We start from the raw sequence: 25,066 nt of genomic DNA, 5'->3' as shown, positions 1-25,066 counted from the left end.
ACGTATCTCAGTTGACAGCCATTTGAAAGACACTATGCTGTCCATTGTTTTCTCCCTTAGATTATAGTGATTAGTACGTTACGTCAAAGCAGCAATGTACTGAATAGTGCCCATAGATTTGACTTACACTAGCTGTCAACTGAGATACGTGATAAGCCCGCAGATAATTTAAGTCAAATATTGACACTTATGATTGTCATACAGTTATCATTATGTAGTGAATTTATCGCCAGTGTAGGGATTTTCTAAAATACTTACCCTCTCATTCGTAAACACACTATAAACCTATTTCAGTTAAAAAACTACTACAATATGTTTTCTCTTTTTCATTTCGCTAAGGAGTGAAAGAAACAAAACTTTGTATAAGCCTTTCATAACTTCATATATTTTTATGAATAAGAGGGTTGCTGTTTGTTATAATTTTCATATAGGAATAGAACCAGGACTTCAAAAAGAGGTTTTGTAGTTATTTGGGTAAAAAGGAATAAAACAATTAAATAATTTTATAAACGTAATATAATTTATTTTTAATTTCTATACATCTAATATCTAGCACAGTCACATTATCTACCCGAATAATAATTAATAATTATTATTAATAATTATACTTCAATAAATATTTACAAATAATAATAATTATAACAAAAATGGAAGAAAGAAATGACTAAAGGACAGATTTTCCCGAAAATAATAAAATAACTAATTTTATTTACAAAACACACAAAATAATATTTGAAATAATTTTTTACAATATATTACATGGACTAAATTTTGTATGACATACTTTTACGCTAATACTCGATATTTCACTCGATTTTTACAGTCTTACTCGATCTAGTCATGACTTAATCAGGATAGAGTCGTGACTTTTTTCAACGTTATTCGATCAAGGCATGATTTGAACTCGGCTATACTCGATTGGGTCGGGATTTTTACTCGACTTTCTCCGATCGAGTCATGTCTTGTACTCAAAGTTACTCGATCACGAAAGTTACAGGACTCGTTTAAAAATATCGAGTAATACTGTATGTGAGTATCGAGCTTAACAGGGGCAATATTCACGCTAAAGTGATTCAAGTTAGAAAGAGAAAACGTTATACAGTTTTTATATTGCTCTTTCCTTTTAACAATAGATCGCTTTTCTATACCTTTTTATGTTTGGGTACGAAACCCTAAAAATGTCATCAATCCCCTTTTTTTAAATATATTTTGGGTCATTTTAAACAATGCCTCAAAAACTCTTAAATATACTTACAAACTATTTGGTTATTTAATCGCATCATTATAACAGAATTAAAATTTAAAATAATACCAATGAGATCAGATTTTGTGAATTTGAAATAACATATTTTTGAAAAATTATACCAGTGCAACACTCGGGGGATTACAAACGTGCGAACTATGTGGTGAGTAAACTTATTTTGGAAACAAAGAATAATTGATTATAATTTAGATAAATTGAGCCTGCCAAGGCTTTTTATTAAGTTGTCGGACTATAAGTATCATTCCTTTAATTATAACATAGTTTCCACGTTTGTAATGGACCGAGTAAAATTATATTTTTGAATCAAAATCGTGAAAAAAATCTGTTGTAAATTTTATACATCATTTAGACACTATACTACATAAAGACCCAGTTTAACAGCTTATGAATAAGTTCCAGATAACCTATCTGCTAGATAAAGTGAGAGCAAATGTATCAAAACTACTATCAGCAATCCTTTAGATAAGTTATCTCATACTTATCCGATGGTTAAACCAGGTCTTGTATTTACATTAAAATAAATATACTAATATCTACTATATTATAATAATATGTACATTTCAGGAACATTGTTTTTTTATTTGCAAAAATCTAAGTTATATTTACCGTAGTCTCAAAATGGCCATTATAATTACATTTTTTATACAAAAATCTATATAGTTTAGGTTAATTTTGGGGCAAAAGTATCCACAATACATGATTTCTAACCAGTTGGGGGATAATCCCCCGAAACTATTTAACGTCACATTAATATGAAAACCATTAGATAACATTATTTTAATCCAACAAAGAATAATCCCTCAATAACTTGTTAAAACACATAAAATGTCTGACCACCTGGAGGACATCCCTCTAACCATTGCGTGTCCTTGTATTATTGTTAAACCATACTGACTTTTTATTTCCAAGAGGGACATTCCTATTAATCCACACACCATTTCTATCAACTCAGCACCTCCACATAATCTTTCTCCAACAATTCTAACCAAAGGGGGGACAATCCCCCTTCAATCTTTTAAATTACGTGACATTAATTTCCTCTTCCTCGTCGCTCTCATTCACCGTGCTATGATTGTACAAGCCCTGAGCCATGAGCTGCAGCGCGAGGGGGTTCCTCTGACCGGACGCCTTCTTGATCTTAGCGCGCTTGTTCTGGAACCAGATCTTGATCTGTGCTTCAGCCAGCCCCAGCTCTGCGGCGAGGGTCTGGCGCCGGCGCTCTGTTAGGTAGCGGTTTTCTGCGAACTCGTGCTAAGGGAGAAAAAGGGGGATTAGTTTTGTTTTCATGTGTTTTTAGTTTGATAATTGCTTTTGTGAAATTAATGTAATTTCACGCTTTTTACGATGGTTGTTTAACATAAACATTGTAATAATTTAAATGTTTGGTCTGCCTTTAAGTTTGGTTGAAATAACTTCTGAAAATACTTGCTCGATTTGGAAAACTCTTTTGTTTGAAAGTCTTTTCTTCTAGTAATTTCTGTTTTATATCAGAAAATCTTTTCTTTTAGTACCTATCTTTGTTTAATCTTGGAGATATTAAAAAATACAGGGACTCTCAAAATGCCAGCATAAGTTAATAAGATTAAATTTTTGATCAACAGATCACAGATCGGCGACGAAATTGGATGAAATTTTCCATTGGTTTTGTTTAAAGAACTAAGCTTACTTATTTATAAGCCATTGATAACTGATTTATTATCAAAAAATATTAGTAAATTATACAAAAGGATATTCCTACTGCTGTAATTAGAAAAAAGATGTATACCTTTAGTCTAGCGAGTTGAGCCGCACTGAAAGCAGTTCGTGGTCTCTTCTCTTCTGGATTCATCTTCTTTTTCATTCTTCTACTTCTGGGACCTAAGGACAAAAGAAATAACTATTTAACAAAAGTTCAAAAAACAATATCCCTCTTTTGGAGTCGGTTAAAAAATACTTCTCATATTTATCGTATTTAGAAAACGACAATATACAAAATTATTTAAAAAAGTTGTAAATACTACTTGGCGATTCGAAAGAGTTGCCAAGAGTTTCTTGTAAGCTCTTCTCATTAGCTCTACCTTCCGAGCTGGCGGTAAAATTACTAACAGTAACATTGACAGTCTAAACTGTAATTATTAAAACTAAATTAATGATTAAGTACATTTTAACTATGATAAAGGCATTTACTAGACAAGTCCAAACTTGCAACTGGTTAGTGTGGTAGTGTCAAAGTGGAACCCCTCTTCATTTCAGAAAAAGACACGTGCCCATAATTAAGACAGTCATTACTTAATTATCATAAACATTTCCTTAAATATTCTTATCAAAACAAAAACTACATTTAACCAGCTATATTCACACAAAATTTCATCAAAATCGTACCATCCATTTCATCAAAAAATACGTATCAAAAATACATTAATCTATTTAAATACCCGTATGTCTATTTAATTTAATAAATCTAGCATATAGGGGTTTATTATTATAATTGACCCCCTACCAGTTAGACGCACCCCCAAACCGTAAATATAATAAAAGGGGGCGTACACCAAAGGGTTTGAATACGGTTTTAAATAATTTAATGAATCGTAATCATAGTGTTGGGTCGAATCGGTATTTACCGGTAAATGTATGTAATACGGTCTTCTGTTTGTGGTAATTAAAAATAATGTTGAGGTTAATTTTTTTAGTTATTAACTCTTTTTTGTGGACATTTTTAAATATGAAAAAAATATAGTATTTAGAGTAATATTTACTTAAAGTATTTATAGTAGAATATATAATTTCAGAGATTCCAGTATTTTTTTAGTGGTAACCTCAAAAACTGTAAAACTGTTTTCATGCGGATTTCGCTTAAAGCCAGCAAGATGATGATTGTAATAAATAACACATGCTGAAAGTTTAGGTAAAAGGAATATGACAAATGTTGCGATTCTGCCCGAGTGTGATTTCACCTCTTTCGTATTGGAATTTCCAAAAATCCTCTCTAAGTGCTCCCCTACACTTTCTAAGGAATCTTATACCCAACTTTCTAGGCTCAGTAGTTAATACCAATAGCCTTTTTCTCGGCCCGGCGATTCGACCATGAGACCTCATAACCAGCAGATGGATACACAACCACATCACAGACACAGGCTATTTTCTTTTCTTATTTTATTTTTTTAGACCACTCCCGCACTAAGAATTGCTCTTGTGTCGCGGAGACTTTTACAAACATACAAACAACGGACACAAAGTACAACCAGAGTCGAAACAATTATTTTGTGGATCGCACTAATAAATAAATTGTTCCGTGTGGGAATCGAATCCACGACCTTCCGACGCAATGGTGGACCTTAACTACTGCGCCACAAAGTCTATCACACATACTTCATCAAAATGAAACAAACAAAGAAATAATCACACATCAAATTAACGCCTTTACCACTTAAAACACATAACAGTCGCCATTAGCGACATATTCCGGCTGCCACATAAATCATAGCGTGGTATGCATTAAATATTCACTTAACACTTAACTTCGCGACTGTACAGCGGCCATTTTGAATTTTGCACTCAATTTATTATACGGAAATGAAGTTTTTTAAAGACTTTATTGACGTTGCAATTTTTTGAATTGAGATTAAATTAGAGGTATTTTGTTTTTGTTTTTTGGTAGTCAATATATTTAAAATTCCGTTACTGACTGACAAACAACGCACAGTCGAAACTACTGAGCGTAGAAACTTGAAATTTGCTAACATTCCTTAGGAAGTGTAGAGGAGGACTAAGAGAGGATTTTTAAGCAAAGCCGCAGACGGAAATCTATATCCTCAATAAAAAGCTATCGTCACGCGAATCAAACAACAATTAACACCTTTCAACTATATTTCCTTGGAGTTAAAACAATTACACATACTTAATAGGAAGTTGTAAAGATGGTAGTCCGTTGTAAAGCGGCTACCGTGCCGTGGCACATCAACGCTTTACGGCTTACGTAAAGCGAAGTTACGATACACTGAGTGATGATCGTGTAAGTTGAAGCCGTGGAACTTGGCTAAGTTAAATTTCTTATAGGTATAGATTGGTAATTTGCGAGGCTCCATTCGTATGTAATTTGGGTGGTATAAAAATGCCCTTTTTGAGTAATATGTGATTGACAGTGATAAAAAGAAATCGATAGGATGATTTTTGGAAATATTTGGTTTCGTGAGGCTGATTTTTTAAAAATATTTGACCTGTTTTAGTTTTTAACTGTTTCCTTGCTATAGTTAATTACAATTGGTTCAGTAATTTAGAGGTAAAAGAGTGATAGATATGCGGACAGACTGATAAAAAGCGGACATGTAAAACATGATTAATGAATATGAGTGAAGAAAGATAAGTTTATAGCGATTTCAGTAAGTGACATTCTTTGCTCTCTTTTTACCACTGTATTAACAAGACCTAGTCTAAATATTGTATGATACAAATAACTAATTATATCTTGTAGTAACAAATAGTTAACTTAAAAAAAAAACGTTAAAAAAGGCAATTTTAAAACAACGTAACTTTGAAACCTCGTAACTTGGTGTCGCGTAATTCGTAACTGTATATAAAATAGGCTATCAAGTGGATCTACGGTCCGGCTATAAATCGGCTACGTTTAGCGCTAGCCTCGGCACAACCGGCTATAAACTTCTGTGTTTTCCTGTACTCGTATTTTTTTAGGCTAAAGAATTTAGTGCGCCGTGAGAATGCTGGCTGTTTGCTTAAAATATGTTAGCGTATTGTCTCTATGGTAATTAAAAAGGAATGGCAATATGGCGGATTTTCGCGGTCTTTTTTTGTTGCGTAATTTAGAGGTTATGTTAATGTTTTTTGGAGTTGATGTTACTGTTATTTGTTTTTTTTAGTGACATAAAATGAAGTAATATACAATTCGGTACTTTGTCTATTTGATATGTGGGGAACACAGATCAAATATGGGAGAACGGCGTGATTCTATGTACGCATGACTTTGTTTAAATTGATTATTATTCATTCATTTCTCTATTTCTCTAGTATGCAGAGGCCAAGAACGCTATCTACTATTTACAAACTTATTTTGCTTTATTAGAATAAAAAATCTCAAACAACGAAAACTATTTTGATTTACTTATAACATAAAACAATATTAATATCATTCCATCTGTTAAAATATTTTACATAAATGAAATCATGTTTAAAAGTAAACAAGAATTATCGTTGACTGTCAAAAAAGGCGCCATGAGCATAGACAACACTAATAAGACTATAACATTTTTATAACATCTGCATATAATCTATACTAATCTATACTAATATTATAAAGCTGAAGAGTTTGTTTGTTTGATTGTTTGTTTGTTTGTTTGTTTGTTTGAACGCGCTAATCTCAGGAACTACTGGTCCGATTTGAAAAAATCTTTCGGTGTTAGATAGTCCATTTATCAAGGAAGGCTATAGGCTATATTTCATCACGCTACGACCAATAGAAGCGGAGTAGCAATGAAAAATGTTACAAAAACGGGGGAAATTTTGACCCATTCTCTCTTATGTGACGCAAGCGAAGTTGCGCGGGTCAGCTAGTATTAAATACATAAAATACAGTCATAAATTAAACAAATAAATAATATTTTGAAAGCCACGTTTCTTTGAACTAAAGTAAATATAATAAAATATGTAATTCCATTTTTATTGCTGGCAGAATACCAGATATTTTTTAATTTCGTCCGTCAAAGAAATGTTACGTATAATTTGCATTAAATATTATTTGAAAAGATTAGTTTTTCGTATCTTTAAATGTATTTACGCTTCATATATGAGTATTGTAATAATTTTATGTTATTTGACAAGTATTTTGTGAAAATTGTGTCGAATTATTAAATTTGATATTTGCTACCTACTTTTTTTGTAGACAACACGATTAAAAACTTAATTTTTATCTAGCTTAGCTATAAATTATTTATATTGGGGATTATAGTGATAGAAAGGCATACACAGATCCTTTTTCTCATAGGGGTAGGAGGAGATCAAAGAACGTCACTTGGTACGATCCTTACAAACTTCCCTTGCTTCATTCAAATACATACATGTTGTCATACAGGACCGCCGGTTACGAGTACTACGCACCTTTTTGCAAGACATCACCGATTTGTCCCGTGTATGTCTTTCAAAAGATAATAAATTAAATTGATTACTTAATGACAGCTGTTAATTACTGTATTTTTTTCAGACCGTTCTCATTTACACCTTTTAAATTTCGAAACAAAAAAGTCGAGAACAGACTTATTAAAAACTATAAACATTAATTTAAAACGAATAATATTTCTTTTTTCCGAATCGTGCGTTCGAATATCAAAAGGAAAACTTTCAGTCCGAACAATAACTGGCGCAATCAAAATTGTATTTTATTGCTTTGAGAATAGGACAGGAAATCGTTAAACACCGAATGAAAAAGCTTAGCCGATGAAACGTACGGACGAAACTATACAGAGCTGACTTTACCTCTAAAGAAATAAAGTTGAATTTCGCTCAGCAGTTTTTAATCCTGCACCATTTATCAATGGTAAGCAAAAATAGATTTTAGTACTTCGAATTTAAGGTTTATTTTCAACTGTTAACACTAAAGTCAGCCATTTATCAACCCGATAAAACGGTAACTAAATTTTTTTTATTCCTGTTTTTAATTAAACGAGATGTTTGGGTTTTCAGTAACGAGGTGGCGGGAATTATTGGCGCGCTTTTTTAACGGCCATTTTCTTTTCTAGAAAATATTTGGTGAAAGAATCGTTTATTTCGTGTTCCGCGACGATTTATTTCGGCTACTATTCTTTTTGATAGTGTTAAGGACTTTCGGTTAAATTAATGGGCGTGGTTATTGCGAGAATGAGAATAAACGGTTTATTTTAAACTGTGATGTTAGTTTAGTGACCGACGGCATTTTAGTTACTGTTGTAAATGGAAGTCTTTAGGGACAAAATAAAAATTGAACTTTAAATACATGATTAGTAATTTATACTTATAAAGTTAATGGCCTAAATTGTGACCAAAAATCGCATTGCACATTAGGACAGGAAGTCTATTATTTATACCCTACTCAAAAAGTTGATTAATAATATCCTTTAAAAGAGATATTCAATTTAATGCAAAGAAAACTCAAAAACAATAAGAAAATATCACATTTTCAATTATTAACCAGCCATTACTATACTATAACCACTTCACTAATAATAGATCATTAAAATCCATTAAAAATGCAACTCGCACACTACCTTTCTCTTTCTCACTCATCTTCCTCCCCCTAAGAAAGACAGAGACAAACAATAACCTCACAAACGATCCCAATCTAGTCTTTATCATACCACAACATACATCAACAGTTAAATACCCTAACAAAACAAATTAAGCAAGCATAAACGTAATAAAAGACATAATTCTAAACTCGCCCTTAAATTTCGCCCCAAAGTTCGTCCCATTAAAATTCCATTCACTCCCTTCGGACATTATTGTATAAATGACGTTGTTTATTCATATAAGTTTCTGTGAAATGCGAATTTCTGGTTTTAGTGTAAAAGTGGACATGTGGGGCGAAAAAGGGAGAAAATTTTCTGCAGAAGGTTAATAGGTTGATTTGTGTTAGTAAAAAAGTGTATTGGTTTTTATTAAAACAATAAGAATATATTTTGTTCATAGGATCATGCAAAGTATATAATTTTTCAACATGGATTTTATATAAGTAATATATTTTAGTGATTTTTGCAACTCAAATAAAATAGGTTTTGTTTATTGTTGCAGCAATAGTGCAATTTTTTTACGGCAAAAGTTATATGTTTCTTATTTTATGTTTTGAAATAATATATTTTGTACTTTTGTTGAGTTATATAAAATAATAAACTTTAGAATAATAGAAAGAAAAGGTAATTATTTGTAATGCTATGTAAAAATAAGTCAATTTTGTACGAAACATGGCAATTAATTTATTTGTAACGTCTAAAACGAATCTAACCTAACAAAAAAGCGCTCGTTCCAGCAATTTCCGAGAAAACAACATACAAACAACACAAAAAGACTAGTTTAAAAAAACTACAATTACAAGTTAATATCGATTACATTAAACAATCGTTATAAATCGATAAACATAAAGAATACTTGTAAATAAGTATCTTGCGGTGTTGCGGTCACAATGTAACAAACATGTGGTTTGTAATACTATGTTATTATAAAAACGATGCATTATACGAAATAACTTGGATAATACACAGTTTCGCCCTTTTATTGTATTGCAAATTGTATTTTGTTTAACAAGAAGTAATACAGTTTTATAATAGGTAAAAACGTAATAAATATTGCCGATTAAAAAGAATGCGTTTTGAAATTCATACATTTTCTTGTCCTGTGATTTTGCGTTTCAAAAAATGGTAGTATTTTTCATATTTTTGCGATGATTTCGAAAATTTTATTGATAGTATTTTTAAAATTTTTAAGGATTTCTGTTTGTAGAAAGGGTCTTTCAGTTCATTTCGCTTTTTATGCTGAGAATGTAATTTACAGAGGTATTGGTTTAGCTAAACAACCAATAGGCTATGACAAGTGTCGGTACCTACTCACATATAGTACACACCAGGTGTAGTACTCGTAACCATCGGTCCTGTATGACAACATGTATGTATGTGAATGAAGCAAGGGAAGTTTGTAAGAATAGTACCAAGTGATGTTCTTTGGTTTCTGCCTACTCCTATCGGAAAAAGGGCATGATTTTATGTATATGTATGTATTAACAGCTCTTAAAAGTTACAATAAGTTAAGTCTTTTACAGGTCATAAAAAATCCTATTTACTTTTAAAACCAATTTTCAAAGTTCAAATATCGAATAAGCATTTTTTAAAAGAATTACATTTCGTTTTACTGTTCCATGGAATAGTCGAATTGATTTTTCTCAAAGAGTAATAAATAAAGGATGCGGTATTATTTTCAATTGCTAATGTTAACTACAGCCGCGCGGATCGGTCTCTAAGGTTAAGCAACGCTTGCCGAGGTTGATCTGTTAATGGGTGACCATCTTATACATATCGAGTTCCTCCGTGTTTCGGAAGGCACGTTAAATTGTGGGTATCGGCTGTCATTTTTGAAGATGTTTGACAGTCGTTAACAGTAGTCAGAAGCTTGAAAGTCTGACAACCAGTCTTACCGAAGGGTATCGTGTTATAACCCAGGTAACTGGGTTGTGGAGGTCACATAGACAGTCGCTTCATGTAAAATACTGGTATTCAGCTGCATCCGGTGAGACTGAAAGCCGACTCCAACATAGTTGGAAGAAAGGAACTGATATATAATGTTCAAACCACCTGTTAAGCTTACGATGGATTGATATATTAAACTGAACATTGAATCTAAAAAACGTATACAAGAAGAAAATTACTTTATTTCCTTTCAAACTAAGTTATTCCTATTAGCAAGTCGTTCGTGTATTGAATTATATTACCATTCAATGAATACTACATTACTTTACAGACAGTAATAAAAAACAACACCATTTTGCTACTACTAATCGTATGGTTAGTGGTCAACCTAGTGTCAAAGTTGTTCAAAACCGCCCGAAAAGGCTTTAACGTGGCTTAACGACTGTTATTTTAATTGACAACAACTGGGACCGACTTTTTACGTGCCCTCCAAACACCCCGTTCAAATACCACTATGCGGTCACCCATCTATGGAATGACCGCGCCAAGGTTTGCTTAACCCACAGATCGTTTACCGACCGGTGAGCGCAACTGGCTACGGGCGTCTCAAATCATTTTGCTTACTACAATACTTTGAATAAAAAATATTTTTTAAAATAACGCATCCATTTACTCGATAAGTCTTTTAAATCTATGTCCTCATAGGAATTCACCTCACGTACATACGATTCGAACATATGGACCTTATTCCTTTCACATAAAGTCCATAATCGCTTGTTCAATATACAAGATTATTTTCTAATCTTCGAACGGGAAAATATTTTGAGTCTTATAGTTTAAAGAATAAAGTTCATATTAGTGTGTTTATTAGTTAGATTTTTTTTCGCTTTGATTTTCGAAGGGTAAGTTAAGGGTGGGTTCTATTACATGTTTAAAACAATTTCGTGGTTCAAAAAAGATTTTTTGTTTTTTATTTTTGTAACTTTATATTATTACGCTTGTTGTTATGAGAGGTTTAAGTAGAGAAAGAGGAACTCTAATACTAAGATATATAAGTATTTTTTTTACATAAAAACTATGTACGAATTATTTTTTAATTACTTTCACTTTACACTATGACAGTAATAATCCATACTAATATTCTAAAACAATGTGTGTTTGTTTGTCCTTCTTTAACTTGAAAACGGCTCAACCGATTTAGATTAAATCTAACTGAGTGATCGTTTATGACTCGAAGAACAACAAAGGCTAACGTTTAGATTAAAAATTTACCCCTAAGATACTGAAATTTAGGTTGAGAGATAACATATCTTTCAGATTACCTATTTGTCAGATATACTAACTGTCAAAATTTCCCTTTATAAGTTATTAGCTAACCCGCGCAACTTCGCTTGCGTCCAATAAGAGAGAATGGGTGAAAATTTTCCCCGGTTTTTGTAACATTAATTACTGGTACTTTGCTCCTTTTAGTCATAGCGTGATGATATATAGCTTATGTCCTTTCTCGGGTATCAAAATATCTCCATACCAAATTTCATGCAAATTGGTTCAGTAGTTTAGGCGTGATTGAGTAGCAGACAGACAGACAGACAGACAGAGTTACTTTCACATTTATAATATTAGTATGGATCTAATACTTAACTAGAGCTACTAAAACCATGTTTAAACCTTCTAATTCCTACCTTACCATCTTTTTTAAAGGTCAATGACACATAACTCTCCCGCTAAAGTCCCCATAAAGTGTCCATTGTTGTACAATTAACAGTGAAACGTCTAAAATCAAGTTATTAGCGAATTCTTGACGACAAAAACTGGAATCACGGTGGTCATTTCTTAGTATGTAGTGATGTGCTTATGTCGATAAGTTACGATTTTTTAAAACCGATTTTTAGGGTTGTTAAACAGAAGAAAGGTGTTATTTATTTTAAATATTTTTTTTAAATGTATTGTTTTGTCGTTTTTAAAAGTTTTTAAAAAAATATATAGTTTATTTTGTATGTTTTTTTATATAAATCGATAGTAATTTTAAATCAAATATGTGTGTTTCGATTAGAAAGTATTGATGAACAGTATTATTAAAATTTATTCAGCAATTATTTTGTGAATAGAATAATAGACATTAATATACTCTTATCAAATTTCAGGTACTTAAGAGATTGGCTGAAAATAAGGTAAGAGTTCTTTGCCTATTAGTAGGATATAACATAATTTGCAAAAATAGTCTTTAAGAAATCTTAATAATTTTATACATACAAAAATCACGCTTTTTCCCATAAGAGTAGAGACCAAAGAACGCCACTTGGTACGATTCTTACAAACTTCCCTTGCTTCTTTCACATACATACATGTTGTCATACAGGACCGCCGGTTACTACACCTGATCTTTTTGCAAAACACTGTATATAAAACATTTAGTCACAAAATAATGTACACTGCAACAAACAAATCCGAGGAATCGAACCCACACCAATATCAATTACAAATCGAAAACATTCCCAACCAAACCACTAAACATTCTTTTAAAAGATAAATAACAATAATCATTTAATTAATTGCACCAAATAACCAAATTAGTACGTCAAATGACGGTTTAATTACATTTAGGTTCAAAGAAATCCAGACAAAACCGGGTTTATGGCCTAGTCTTAAATGGTTACTCATTCTTGTGATGGTATGTTATGGCTCCGGTGACATTAAAAGTTAAGATGTATTGTTGGGTAGTGATGGGACAATGTCGATTGATTTTATCGATAAGTACGATTTTTTAGGAAAGTACGGTTTTTGAAATATTTTCGGTTTTGTTTGTTTGTGAGACAAGATTTATTTATATTGGAAGAAAAAATATGGAGAGAATAAAGAGACTATAAAGAAGAGAGAATATAGAGAGAATTCTTTAGATTTTCGACTCATTGAACTGAAATTAACATAGGATAACATAAGATACTTTTCAGTACTGGAAACCTTTTCACGCGAACGAAGTCGCGGGCAGAAGGTAGTAAATTTCATAAAAATTGTTTCATATCAATCCATACTAATATTATAAATGCGAAAGTAACTCTGTCTGTCTGTGCTACTCAATCACACGAAATTTGGTATGGAGATATTTTGATACCCGAGAAAGGACATAGGCTATATATCATCACGCTACGACCAAAAGGAGCAGAGTACCAGTAATTAATGTTACAAAAACGGGGAAAAAATCACCCATTCTCTCTTATTGGACGCAAGCGAAGTCGCGCGGGTCAGCTAGTCTAGGTATAAAAATAGCTTTGTTAACAACAGCTATTATAGCAGCCAAAATAGGTAATAACAGAAACAACTTTATACCACAATTTACACACACTATAATCTTTCCAAATGTCTTAAATTCCCACTGAAATTACTGAAAATAAACCTACAATCTTATATCAATCAAAAACATTGTATTTTCGAAGAAAATTACTTAATAACGTAATTGTTGAACGAATAACTAGTTATTGAAAACTGCTATTAAAAACTAGTTGTTTTATAAGCTGTGACATTTGTATGATGGTTTAATAAAACAATAATTGTTTATTTAATAGACTGTTTTTGGGGTCGGTTGTGTATTCGATTGCTGACTGGTTCGATTCCCAGGTCAGACAAAATGAAATTGGTGTTTGACCAGTTAGGAAGTCAGATAGGCAGTCGGTCTTTGTAAAATACTGGTATTCAGCTGCATACTGCAAAAATCTGGTCACCCATCCAATGACCAACCTCGCCAGACGCAGCTTTATCTGAGACACCGACCCAGGTGGCAGTTGCTACTTACATTTTTGGGTAAAATAGATAAAAGACATGTATTTTTGACAAATAATTTTACTAGTGATGTGCCGGCACAAGTTTCAGTTATCGATATATAGCACATCACTGTTTTCCCTGTACCAATTGTGGAGAGTCATGAGAAGTTCGCGCTAATTAGCCATGGGTGGTGTACAACCGAGGAATAAGTGCTAAGCTTATTTGTTAATTATCTACTTGGATTTAGTAAAGTTATCTTATTTAAAAAATTGAATCACTAACCCCCGGTTTCTGAGGTGCATTTAGCGGTAGTTTATCTATTCAATAGTGTCAAAACTCATACAAAAAAACGCTATTGAACAGATAAACTACCGTTAAATTTACTAGAAACGTAAGTAAGTGCTTGCTAAGCTCTAAACTCAAGAGCGGCTGTACCGATTTTACTAACTTTTTTATAATATTCTTTGAAGTACGAGCGTTCTTACAGAGAGAAAAATAAAAAAAAAACTGAAAAAAGAATCAAGTGTCAAGACGATTTGTTTAAAATTATTGATCGATGAAAAATAGTAAAAACTTGAGCTATTCTTTTAACAACGACACGTGTCGGTTTTCAAGAGATTGAAGTTCCGGTAAAACTAATTTTACAACAAACTATAAATAATCTCTATTTTATTGTTAATTGCTCTCTGCTCACCCATCCACTGAGCAACCTCGGCAAGCACTCCTTAACCTGAGATATCGATCTCATAAAAAAATCTCTGGAGAAATAAATTCAATAACACTTGTCCACGCCACTGTACTGGAATTATTGTCAAGTCCATCCAAAATCGTTGTCTCAGTGAAACGATTTGTATTCGGTTCAGTTTTTCTGGACCGCAACTGGTTCGCCAGCTGATGACACCTTCACTCAGTCAGAGCTTGCACTTAGTGGCAAACGATCAACGTTTGATTATTGACATGATCGAGAGATAACTAAACTATCTTTGGATTTTCTTTGAATAATTTTCATGCAGGCTAGTTGGAAGCTGCAAAAGATAAGAAACAATGGAAGCAACTGGAGGAGGCCTATACCCGAAAGGACGAGGACATGTTAACTTAAACCTACATTATTAGTTCTGTCTTTTATAAACTTTTCATATTTATTAGAAAATTATGTAGGTATTTATAAATATTTGTTATCAGTTAGTATATAAGTGGCATGGAAATAAAGGCTTTTGTATTATATTGTATTGGTTGGAAAACTTTTGGTTTCGTAATGATAGCAAGATAAAACATACGTTAAAAAATCATGACTTTTTCCCATAGAGATAGGCAGAGATCAAAGAACGTCACTTGGTACGATCCTTACAAACTTCCCTTGCCTCATTCACATACATACATGTTGTCATACAGGACCGCCGGTTACGAGTACTTTACACTTGACTAAGTAAAACATATCCTTCTAAAAGCTTTTTTGAATATAAAAATAATAATATTACTTTTTTGATTGAACAATATTGTTAACATAATTGGCACAACAGTTTGATTGTTTGAAGACAATATTTCTCAAATATTTGCAATGTCAGCAAAACTGTCAAAAAACGATTAACTAAACTAAGTTTAGACGATATTTCTAACCTCTACCACTTCAGAACAACAATGAAGTATCTAAGTGTAAATCTAATTATGAAATTGTTCCATTAATAAGAGAAACACAAAGAAATGTGACAATACTTGAGAGAATACGTACAATAATAAAAACACGTTATGTTTGTTTGTTCAGTGTGTAAACTTGTACAGTCATCGGCAAAATATGTGTGTAAGTCATCAAATACATTGAGACTGAATAGCAAGCCACTATGAAGAAATTACTAATATTATAAATGCGAAAGTTTGTGAGAATGTATGTATTAAATATGTATATATGTATGGATGTCTCTTACTCTTTCACGCAAATATTACTCAACCAATTACGATGAAATTTGGTATATAGGTAGCTGAAGACCCAGAATAACACATAGGCTACTTTTTATATCTAGGTTTCTAGGCAGACGAAGTCGCCGGCGGCATCTAGTTAAGAAATATAGACATAAAAGACTAGAACGGGTATTTCCTTGTTCTTATTTTCTGCCTACTCGCGTTGGATGGTTACGGTGGAACCTTAACACAACTCTTCTTCTTATCGTATGGTTAGTGATCAACCTAGTGTCAAAGTTGTTCAAGCCGCCCGGAGGCATTTGACATGACTTAACGACTGTTATCTTAATTGACAACCACCGAGACCGACTTATAACGTGCCTACCAAAGCACGGAGACGCCTAGTTCAAATACATCTATGCGGTTACCCATCCATGATATGGCCGCTCTAAGGGTTGTTTAATCCACAGATCGTTTACCGACTGCTGAGCGCGACTGGTTACTGATACGACAGTAATTGTAAAATTACTTTGAAGTTAATACAGTAGTCATTTCATTATTTTCTTCGTTTAAAACTTTCTTTTCTTTTGAAGATGTAATAAAGTACACGTATTTTTGACGCTGACTGTACCCATGTATGTTTGTATGTATGTATGTATGAAACGAAAGGTCGTTGGAAAGACATAACAGCGAAGGAATGCGATCTATCACCATTTTTGGTCGTCACCGTCACGGATCAAGTAGTTATAACTTGGTTTTAACGCTCTACGGTTTCAGTGATCCGCGCTAATTAATGTTTTGTAACGCACTTAATTATAAAGTTTACTGATTAACTTGTTGTTGCGATGTAAAGCCGATTATGTTAAAAAAAATGTAGTTAATACTGCAAAAATATGAATGAATAAATTTAACTCATTAATGTCCCACTGCTGGGCAAGGGTCTCCTCCCGTAATGAGTGAGGGAGTGAAAATAAGAATAAAGTGTTATTTATGGTTTTATGATATTTAGTTGTTACATAACTGTAAGCCATGTCAAAGGCCTTCGGGCGGCTTGAACAACTTTGACACTAGGTTGACCACTAACCATACGATAAGAAGAAGATAACTGCAAGTTATAAAACTAAAAGCACCGGATAATTTATTAATTAGATTTCTAGAAAAAAAAAATCAAGTGTCTTTATCCAACAGTTACGCTATTAGACACTTATCAGCAAGTCACAGACCTATAAGTACCTTATAACTTTAAAACTGAAATTTTCACCAAATTTTTCAAAAACTTTATCCTACAGATACACTATCCACCACTTATCAGCCAGTTACAAAACAGCATTTTAGTACGAAAATGATATTATCCATAAGTGTCTTCAACTAAAAAATTATAGTACAAAAATATTGATTTTTCTTGAATACGGAACCTTTTATGACGTCACGGTCTACAACACATAAATGTTGAACAGTCTATACTAGTAATGGTTTCTCGGTAAATGCTGCGCTAAAAACGATTGAGCTCTTCGTAATTTATTAATTGTGGAACTACTTAGTACGTGAATAAGGTTATTGTAGACTAACGACTAGTATTAAAAATAGTCGGATTAATAGACTAGTGTTTTGATGGGCAAAATGTGGCCATTTAGGGCTTGTAGGACGATTTGTAGATGTTTCTTGTAAAGAAAGTCAAAAAATTATATTGTGATAATTGTGGTCGATTTTTGAATTAGTAGTCTTCTAGTAAAAATTAAATATTTAATTGTTTTTTTGCGTCGTTTGTCGGTCTTATTAAATTGATTCCCGGTTTAAAATTGTAGTTACATTCTAATAATAATATAAAGTTCTAACAAATTCATAGAAAAATAGTATTATTATGTAGGTAAATTAAATTGAAGTTATATATTTTTCGATAATTATAAATAAAATAAGAATACATAATAATCCAGTTACAATCTCTACAAAAATATTTAAAAAAAATATATACCTTTTACATTAATGTAAATCAATTAAATTTCACCAATATCGAACTAGAATATACATAAATACATAATTACTTTAATAATTTAATCGTTTAACACCTCAAAGATAAGCGTATTCAAAAATATAATTATAAAACAGTGCGATCTCGCCTTATAATGCTACTGGGCGTGTCTGCAAAAACAAAATGGCTGACGGAACGAAAAAAAATAATTGCAAGAATAATTGAACCTAAATTGTTTCATTACTTCACCTGTTCATAATACAAAGTTATATTTACTACTACAATTAAAATATCCAATGAATATAAGCATTATTTTCAATGAAATAAGGTTTAAAATGGTTAAGCAATTTTTTTTCGCGGCAAAAATAATTTTTGCGTCAGTTTATAGAAAATAAAACGGAGTGCCAATGTGTGAATGGTTTTTTATCGATTTTAGCGAAATTAAACTTTATTTTGCATTAAATAAAGTTGAAATATTGTTGAAAACGATGTTATTTTTCATAATTGGGTCGGTAATTATGTTGTCAAAGTTTTTTTTCAATAAGCTCTTTAGTCTTTGGGCCGCGATAATGGTCATTCTGCCAACCGGTTAGGCTATCGCACTAAATATTTTTTGAGTTTTTCATTATTTTAATAAATTATAGGTTCTGTCATTCGTTTGTCTCAAATAACTACTTAGGTTATTAACGAATTATTGTTATTTAATTTAATCATTGTTATTATTATTTAGCACCCTAATAAAATATTAAAAAATAAACATTTACGTATATTTTTTTAAATTGGGCCTACTATATTTTAAATATGTACCAGAACCCGAGCTATTATTGACTATACATCATTTAAATTGTAAAAATCCACTTTGCCCGGAGAATCCGAGACCTCTAAATGAGCAGTCGTATTCACTTCCACCAAACCACAGATGCAATTGTTAAATAAAAAAACAAATTTATGACAATACAAAACAGTAATTCAAAATCTCAGCAAACAATAAAAATAATACCATTCATTGTTAAATGTGGAACGCAAATACGCATTTACGTCTCTCGCCGTAATTTTCCCGCGCACGAGCTGTCACTTTGACAGCTGCCTGCGCCATCTTGTCGACATGAAATGTCAACGTTAGTCTTAAATTACTACCTTGTTACATTGTTTGTTAATGCAAATTAGTTCCTGTAGGCAAATAAGAAAATTTATATGCAATTTGAAATAAAAGTTTAACCTATCACCACCAGTCTAGCCTTTCTTCCAACTATGTTGGAGTCGGCTTCCAGTCTCACTCACAGCTGAATACCAGTGTTTTACATGGAGCGACTGTCTATCTGACCTCCACAACACAGTTACCTGGGATATAATACGATACCTATAAGACTAGCTGGTTGTCAGAATTTCAAGCTTCTGACTACCGTTAACGACCATCAAAGGTCTTTGAAAATGACAGCCGGGACCCATAATTTAACATACCTTCCGAAACACGGAGGAACTTTATAAGTCTAATATGGTCACCCATCCACTGCCCAACCTTGGCAAGCGTAGCTTAACCTGACAGATCGATCTGAGCTGTTGTTACTTAGCCACAACCTGGGGTAAAGGGTCTCCGCAATGAGGAAGGGTTAGGCCTTGAGTCCACCACGCTGATCAACTTTGCATACCTTCAAGAACTGTTCTAAAGAACTCTCAGGCATGCAAGGTTTCATCACGATGTTTTCCTTCACCGTTAGAACAAGTGATCATTATCCATACTTAATATTATAAATGCGAAAGTAACTCTGTCTGTCTGTCTGCTACTCAATCACGCCTAAACTAATAAATGCGAAAGTAACTCTGTCTGTCTGTCTGTCTCTCTGTCTGTCTGTCTGCTACTCAATCACGCCTAAACTACTGAACCAATTTGCATGAAATTTGGTATGGAGATATTTTGATACCCGAGAAAGGACATAGGCTATATATATATCATCACGCTACGACCAAAAGGAGCAGAGTATCAGTAATTATTGTCACAAAAACGGGGAAAATTTTCCCCCGTTCTCTCTTATTGGACGCAAGCGAAGTTGCGCGGGTCAGCTAGTTTCTAATAATTTTAAGTTGTGTTATGTCAATAGGTAATTAATTAATAAATATTTTTATATATTAAAGTGTTGATTTATGCAAATTATTTATTTATTGTTCTCAAACATTTGTAAGACTCATTGTATGCTAATTTTAATATTTTGTAGTGTTAAAAACCAACAAATAACGTTAATATTTTAATATTTTTTGTGACTATGTACGAGGTGATCTCAAAAACTGCTAAACGTTTTTGGAAAATCTTTCAACATTTGAAAATAGCATTATATCTATAATAATAGTCCAATAACTTAGTAGAGAGTCTTGTATACAAAGTTGAACGCTGTTGAAACATACAAATATTAAAATTTACCCTTGATTTCTGAGGTACATTTATCGGTAGTTTATCTATTCAATAGCGTTTAAACTCATATAAAAATAACGCTCTCGAAATTCACACCTGAGACAACTATTTGTGGATCGCACAAATAATTGTTTTGTATGGTATGTATTATAATTGTACCATATTTTCTGCGAATAAAAAAAAATGAATTTGAATTTGGGAATCGAACCTCCTGACGCACCTTAACCACTGTGCCACAGAGGCCGTCTCTCTACTAAGTTGTCATATACTGTTTGTAATATACTGGTTGTAATATACTGTATAACAAGACGTGATATTGTATATTTTATTAAAATTCAAGACCCACCTCTCTCATGTCCCTACATAATTCAATACATCTTTGTAACGATCAAATGAAAACAAATGTCAATGTGTTTTTGACCTTAGGGTCAAAATCTTGTTGATGTATTGACATGTGTCTGTCAAAATTTTCAAATGTGAAAATTGAGGTCTGTGGGTCATGTTATATTAAAAAATAACCTACTATTTTGGCCTAACTGCTAAATGTATAAAGAATAGGTAATTTTTTTATTTATTAGGAGCTTCTTTTAAAAGTTATGTGAGTTCGTACCCGAGGCAAAACACCAATGACTTTTCCAAGTTATGTGTGTATTAGAAATAATGATCACTTGTTCCAACGGTGAAGGAAAACATCGTGATGCAAACTTACATGTCTGAGAGTTCTTTACCACAGTTCTTGAAAGTATGAAAGATTTAAAAAAAATATCTCATTAATGTCCCACTGCTGGGCAGGGGTCTCCTCCCGTAAGGAGGGGTTAGGCCTTGAGTCCACCACGCTGGCCAAGTGCGGGTTGGTTGAAAGGTTAAATTAATTAATTTATTTAATAGTCATGTTAAAATTGCTATTCAAATGAGAAACTCTTTTCCCTATTAGATAATTAGAAACTTATTATTATAGGTAACAGAACAATTTTCTTAGATAAGTACTTTTCTCCTTAGTTTATTTTGAAATGGAAAAATAACACGATAATAGTCTGCAAGGTCCCACTGCTGCGCTAAAGCAGAAATTAAAGGAGGACATATGTATATAACTAATTATAAATATTCTTTCTTTTAATGATTATTACTGGTTTTTCAATTATTTTTTAAAATACAACTCCCGCACTAAGAATTGCTCTCGTGTCGCAAGGACTTTACAAACATACAAACAACGGACACAAAGTACAACCAGACCCGAAACAATTATTTGTGGATCGCACAAATAATTGTTCCTTGTGGTAATCGAACCCACGACCTCCCGACGCAATAGTATCGGCGTGGCGAGCTAAACCACTGTGCCATTGAGGGAGTCAAAAAGTCATTCTTTTAACTATATAAACTTATTAACTATATTTAATCTATAAAGTATTTTAAAATATCTTTACCGACGGAAACCAATTTACTAAACCAAGGTTTTCTTCATCGTTCAAGCGCAAATAATTTCTAATACACACATAACTTTAATCTGTTGTTAATAGGCCTAGAATTTAGTCTAATTAGATAAGTCTTTAAATCTATACTTAATATTATAAAGCTGGAGAGTTTGTTTGTTTGTTTGTTTGAACGCGCTAATCTCAGGAACTACTGGTCAGATTTGAAAAATTCTTGAGTGTTAGATAGCTCATTTATCGAGGAAGGCTATAGGCTATATAACATCACGCTACGGTCATTAGGAGCGGAGTAGCAACGAAAAATGTTACAAAAACGGGGACAATTTTGACTCTTAGGTGACGCAAGCGAAGTTGCGCGGGTCAGCTAGTTACATATAACTATTGCAATAAGAATGTTTTAAAAGTTTGATTCATACTAGTAAGAACTAGAGGCGCTTATAGCAGCGCTCACCGGTCGGTAAACGATCTGCGGGTTAAGCAAACCTTGTCGCGGACATTCCATAGATGGGTGACCGCATAGTGGTATTTAAACAAGGCGTCTCCGTGCTTCGGAGGGCACGTAAAAAGTCGGTCCCGGTTGTTGTCAATTAAGATAAGTCGTTAAGCCACGTCAAAGGGCGGCTTGAACAACTTTGACACTAGGTTGACCACTAACCATACGATAAAAACGATAGTTCCTTAATAAAGTTGTTTACTTACAAAACTAAACATTAATAAAAGAAATAAATGCATAAATAAATAATAAATACGACATGTTGTCCACATTATACTGTTTTCACGGATCATTGTTGTAATGTCATTCTAATAAATACAATAGTATTCTGTCAACATATTAAGTATGCTACCTTTTATATGAATATATTAAAGCCATATTTAAATTTGAAAAAAAAGTTGTTTTTTGAAAAAAAAAAGGTTGGTTTACTTGTCTCTGCTTACCCTCGTCGGTAACAAGGCGCAATGTTATTTTATTATTTTCTCCTTTTTTCTTTGCTTTAGATTTTGTATACTTAATATATTAGATGAAAATGATAAATAATTAGTTTTTTTAGTTTTTTATTTAATTTTGATTTTTTATATCTTAGATGAAATAATTTTGTGTAAACTTGGACTAAGAAAGCCCTTTTAGTGCATTAGTTATAAATACGTAATTAAATTTTAATTATAAGCTTTTTTCTAATAGGTAATGATAAAATTTGATATTGTTATAAACACCGTCTTTACTTGCTAGCAAGAAATAAATAAAAAATACTGATAAATAGTTTTCCTTAAACATAATTAAGTGTACTATAATAAAAAAACAATTAAAAAAATCTTATAAAGTCATACTAAAATTATAAAAAAATTATGTCAAGTAAATATTTTTGCAAATAATAATAGACGCAAAAACTGTCATGGCGCTTCATAAAGAAAAAAAATAACTGACATTTCAAATCAATGAAATGATGCTTCAATAAAAAAATATTGCTAAAAAGTAATCTTAATACTGTTTGAAACAAACAAAATAATAAAAAAACTAAAGTAATTTAACAAATAACACGAGTAATATGATTTTTCTTTATACCTGAAGGTTTCAGCAGAATATGAAATACACCCACGTTTCGCCATTAACAATGTTAGTCCCATGTAATAGGGACTGCCATTTATCACGTTACCAAACTCCGGAATACTATAGAGAAATATCAATATATATATAACTCTTCCGTCACTGACTGATGTACAACGCACAGCCGAAACTACTGAGCTTAGAAACTTGACATTTGCTATGAAGATTCCTTAGGAAGTGTAGAGAAGCACTAAGAGAGGATTTTTGGAAATCCCCCCCGAAGGAGGTGAAATTCCACGCGGGAAAAGTCGTTTTAATATAAATTAGGAAATACCAATACCATAACTTTTGAACAACTGAACTAAATTGGAAATTTTTTTTTTAATATGTTTGCAACTGTCGGGGCAAGGTTCGTAAGAGACCTACAGGATTAAATTTCACACGGGATAAAATTACACTATACACAGACGAAGTCGGATCAGCTAGTTTAAAACAACCAAATCAATTATTCATTTACGTCAAATATTCACCATCAAAATTACTGTGAAAAAATTACCGCCAGTTAGAAAGGTAGAGCCAAAGAAAAGAGCCTCCTTTTAAACCTCACAACACTATTTACAACCAATTTTAAAAATAAAGGCTTTTTCAATTTAATTCTAACGTTTTTGAAGCATAAATTAATGTTTGTAATTACTTACCAGAGCTAGGTCGGTCGCTGTATCTTGTACAATAAACCCAAGCCGGCCATAACGCGCCATTCCCCGATTGACTATTAGTATCTGTACTACCGCAAGTAGAAGGAGCCCCGCTTGACGTCGAAGACACCACGGAACTGGCTGAATCAGGTCTTTTCTGAGCTTCTATCACCTTTGGCAATTCCCTCTCTTTAGTAATCTGCTCCCCAATCTGAGATACCGTCTGTCTAAGACCCCCCAAAGGAGGGAGCGAACTGAATTCAGTTTCTTTGGATTTCAAATAGTCAAAACTGTATTTTTGATAGTCATTTGCTTTAGATAAATCGTAAGGCTTGTACAAAATGCTATGGTTCGGCCCAACAGGTTTCGGACCCTCAATTTTACTTGTTTTTCGTATAGCGTTCAAACCAAATTCTGGGTGTAAAATGTTGCTAATTGAAAAGGCGATAGGAGTCGATGGTTGCTGCCTTTGATTTCTTAATTTGTCTATGTCAAATCTCTGGTCTTCCTGGTTTATCTGTGGTTTGACATCTGGTGTCTCTGGACGGTAATAGTTTTGGAAATTCTCCATTTCGTTCTGGTTTCCTGGACTCGGTGGTGGCGAGTTCGGTTGGACTTTTACTATAGTCATGTTTGGTGATGTTCTTTCGTACCTTGAGTCAATAGTTGTACAAGTGTACTGGCTCTGCTGACAGTAGTTCATTGGATTTTCAGCATGAGGGGCCGGAACCCTGCCAGAAACGGGACCCGGACTATTAGCTTGGTTCGGACTGCAACGATCTTCAAAAGCCATTTTACAAACACAATCACAATAATGTTTTCAAAAGTCACATTAAATATTTATCAACGATTATCATTACACTTTTTCTAGCGCGTTGACAGGCACAACTGTCAGATTGAAATGTCAGTTGATTTTGACACATGCACCGCTCAGGACGGCGGCGGCCGAGCGACTGCGCCCCTCGA

The 25,066-nt window shown here is 32.8% G+C and overlaps 2 protein-coding genes across 2 annotated transcripts in view; one reads left to right on the top strand and one right to left on the bottom strand.

Annotated features, from left to right (window-relative positions):
• The window catches only part of foi (solute carrier family 39 fear-of-intimacy), a 174,035-nt gene that overhangs the window by 1,790 nt on the left and 147,179 nt on the right, over window positions 1–25,066 (top strand). Inside the window, exon 2 of the mRNA XM_076132446.1 lies at window positions 12,546–12,572. The gene's annotated coding sequence lies outside the window, so the exon portion shown is untranslated. The remainder of the gene's footprint in view (window positions 1–12,545; window positions 12,573–25,066) is intronic.
• On the bottom strand, window positions 522–25,066 carry LOC142984687 (segmentation polarity homeobox protein engrailed-like). The gene is made up of 3 exons (XM_076132452.1): window positions 24,104–25,066; window positions 3,030–3,121; window positions 522–2,515 (listed from the first exon to the last, which is right to left on the bottom strand). The coding sequence occupies exons 1-3, from the start codon at window positions 24,891–24,893 to the stop codon at window positions 2,285–2,287; spliced, it is 1,113 nt and encodes a 370-aa protein (XP_075988567.1). The 5' UTR covers window positions 24,894–25,066; the 3' UTR covers window positions 522–2,284.

Source organism: Anticarsia gemmatalis, chromosome 27 (assembly GCF_050436995.1).
Source record: "Anticarsia gemmatalis isolate Benzon Research Colony breed Stoneville strain chromosome 27, ilAntGemm2 primary, whole genome shotgun sequence".
NCBI classification, from domain to species: Eukaryota; Metazoa; Arthropoda; class Insecta; order Lepidoptera; family Erebidae; genus Anticarsia; species Anticarsia gemmatalis.
This window is presented reverse-complemented; position numbering and strand designations above follow the sequence as displayed.

What these genes read in the sequence shown, in the direction of transcription:
- LOC142984687 (XM_076132452.1), bottom strand. Translation starts at nt 24,893, where the DNA reads ATGGCTTTTGAAGATCGTTGCAGTCCGAACCAAGCTAATAGTCCGGGT. An exon ending in CAGCGACCGACCTAGCTCTG is followed by an intron (nt 3,122 to 24,103) that starts GTAAGTAATTAC and finishes TTTTGTCCTTAG; the next exon opens with GTCCCAGAAGTAGAAGAATG. An exon ending in CTCAACTCGCTAGACTAAAG is followed by an intron (nt 2,516 to 3,029) that starts GTATACATCTTT and finishes TTTCTCCCTTAG; the next exon opens with CACGAGTTCGCAGAAAACCG.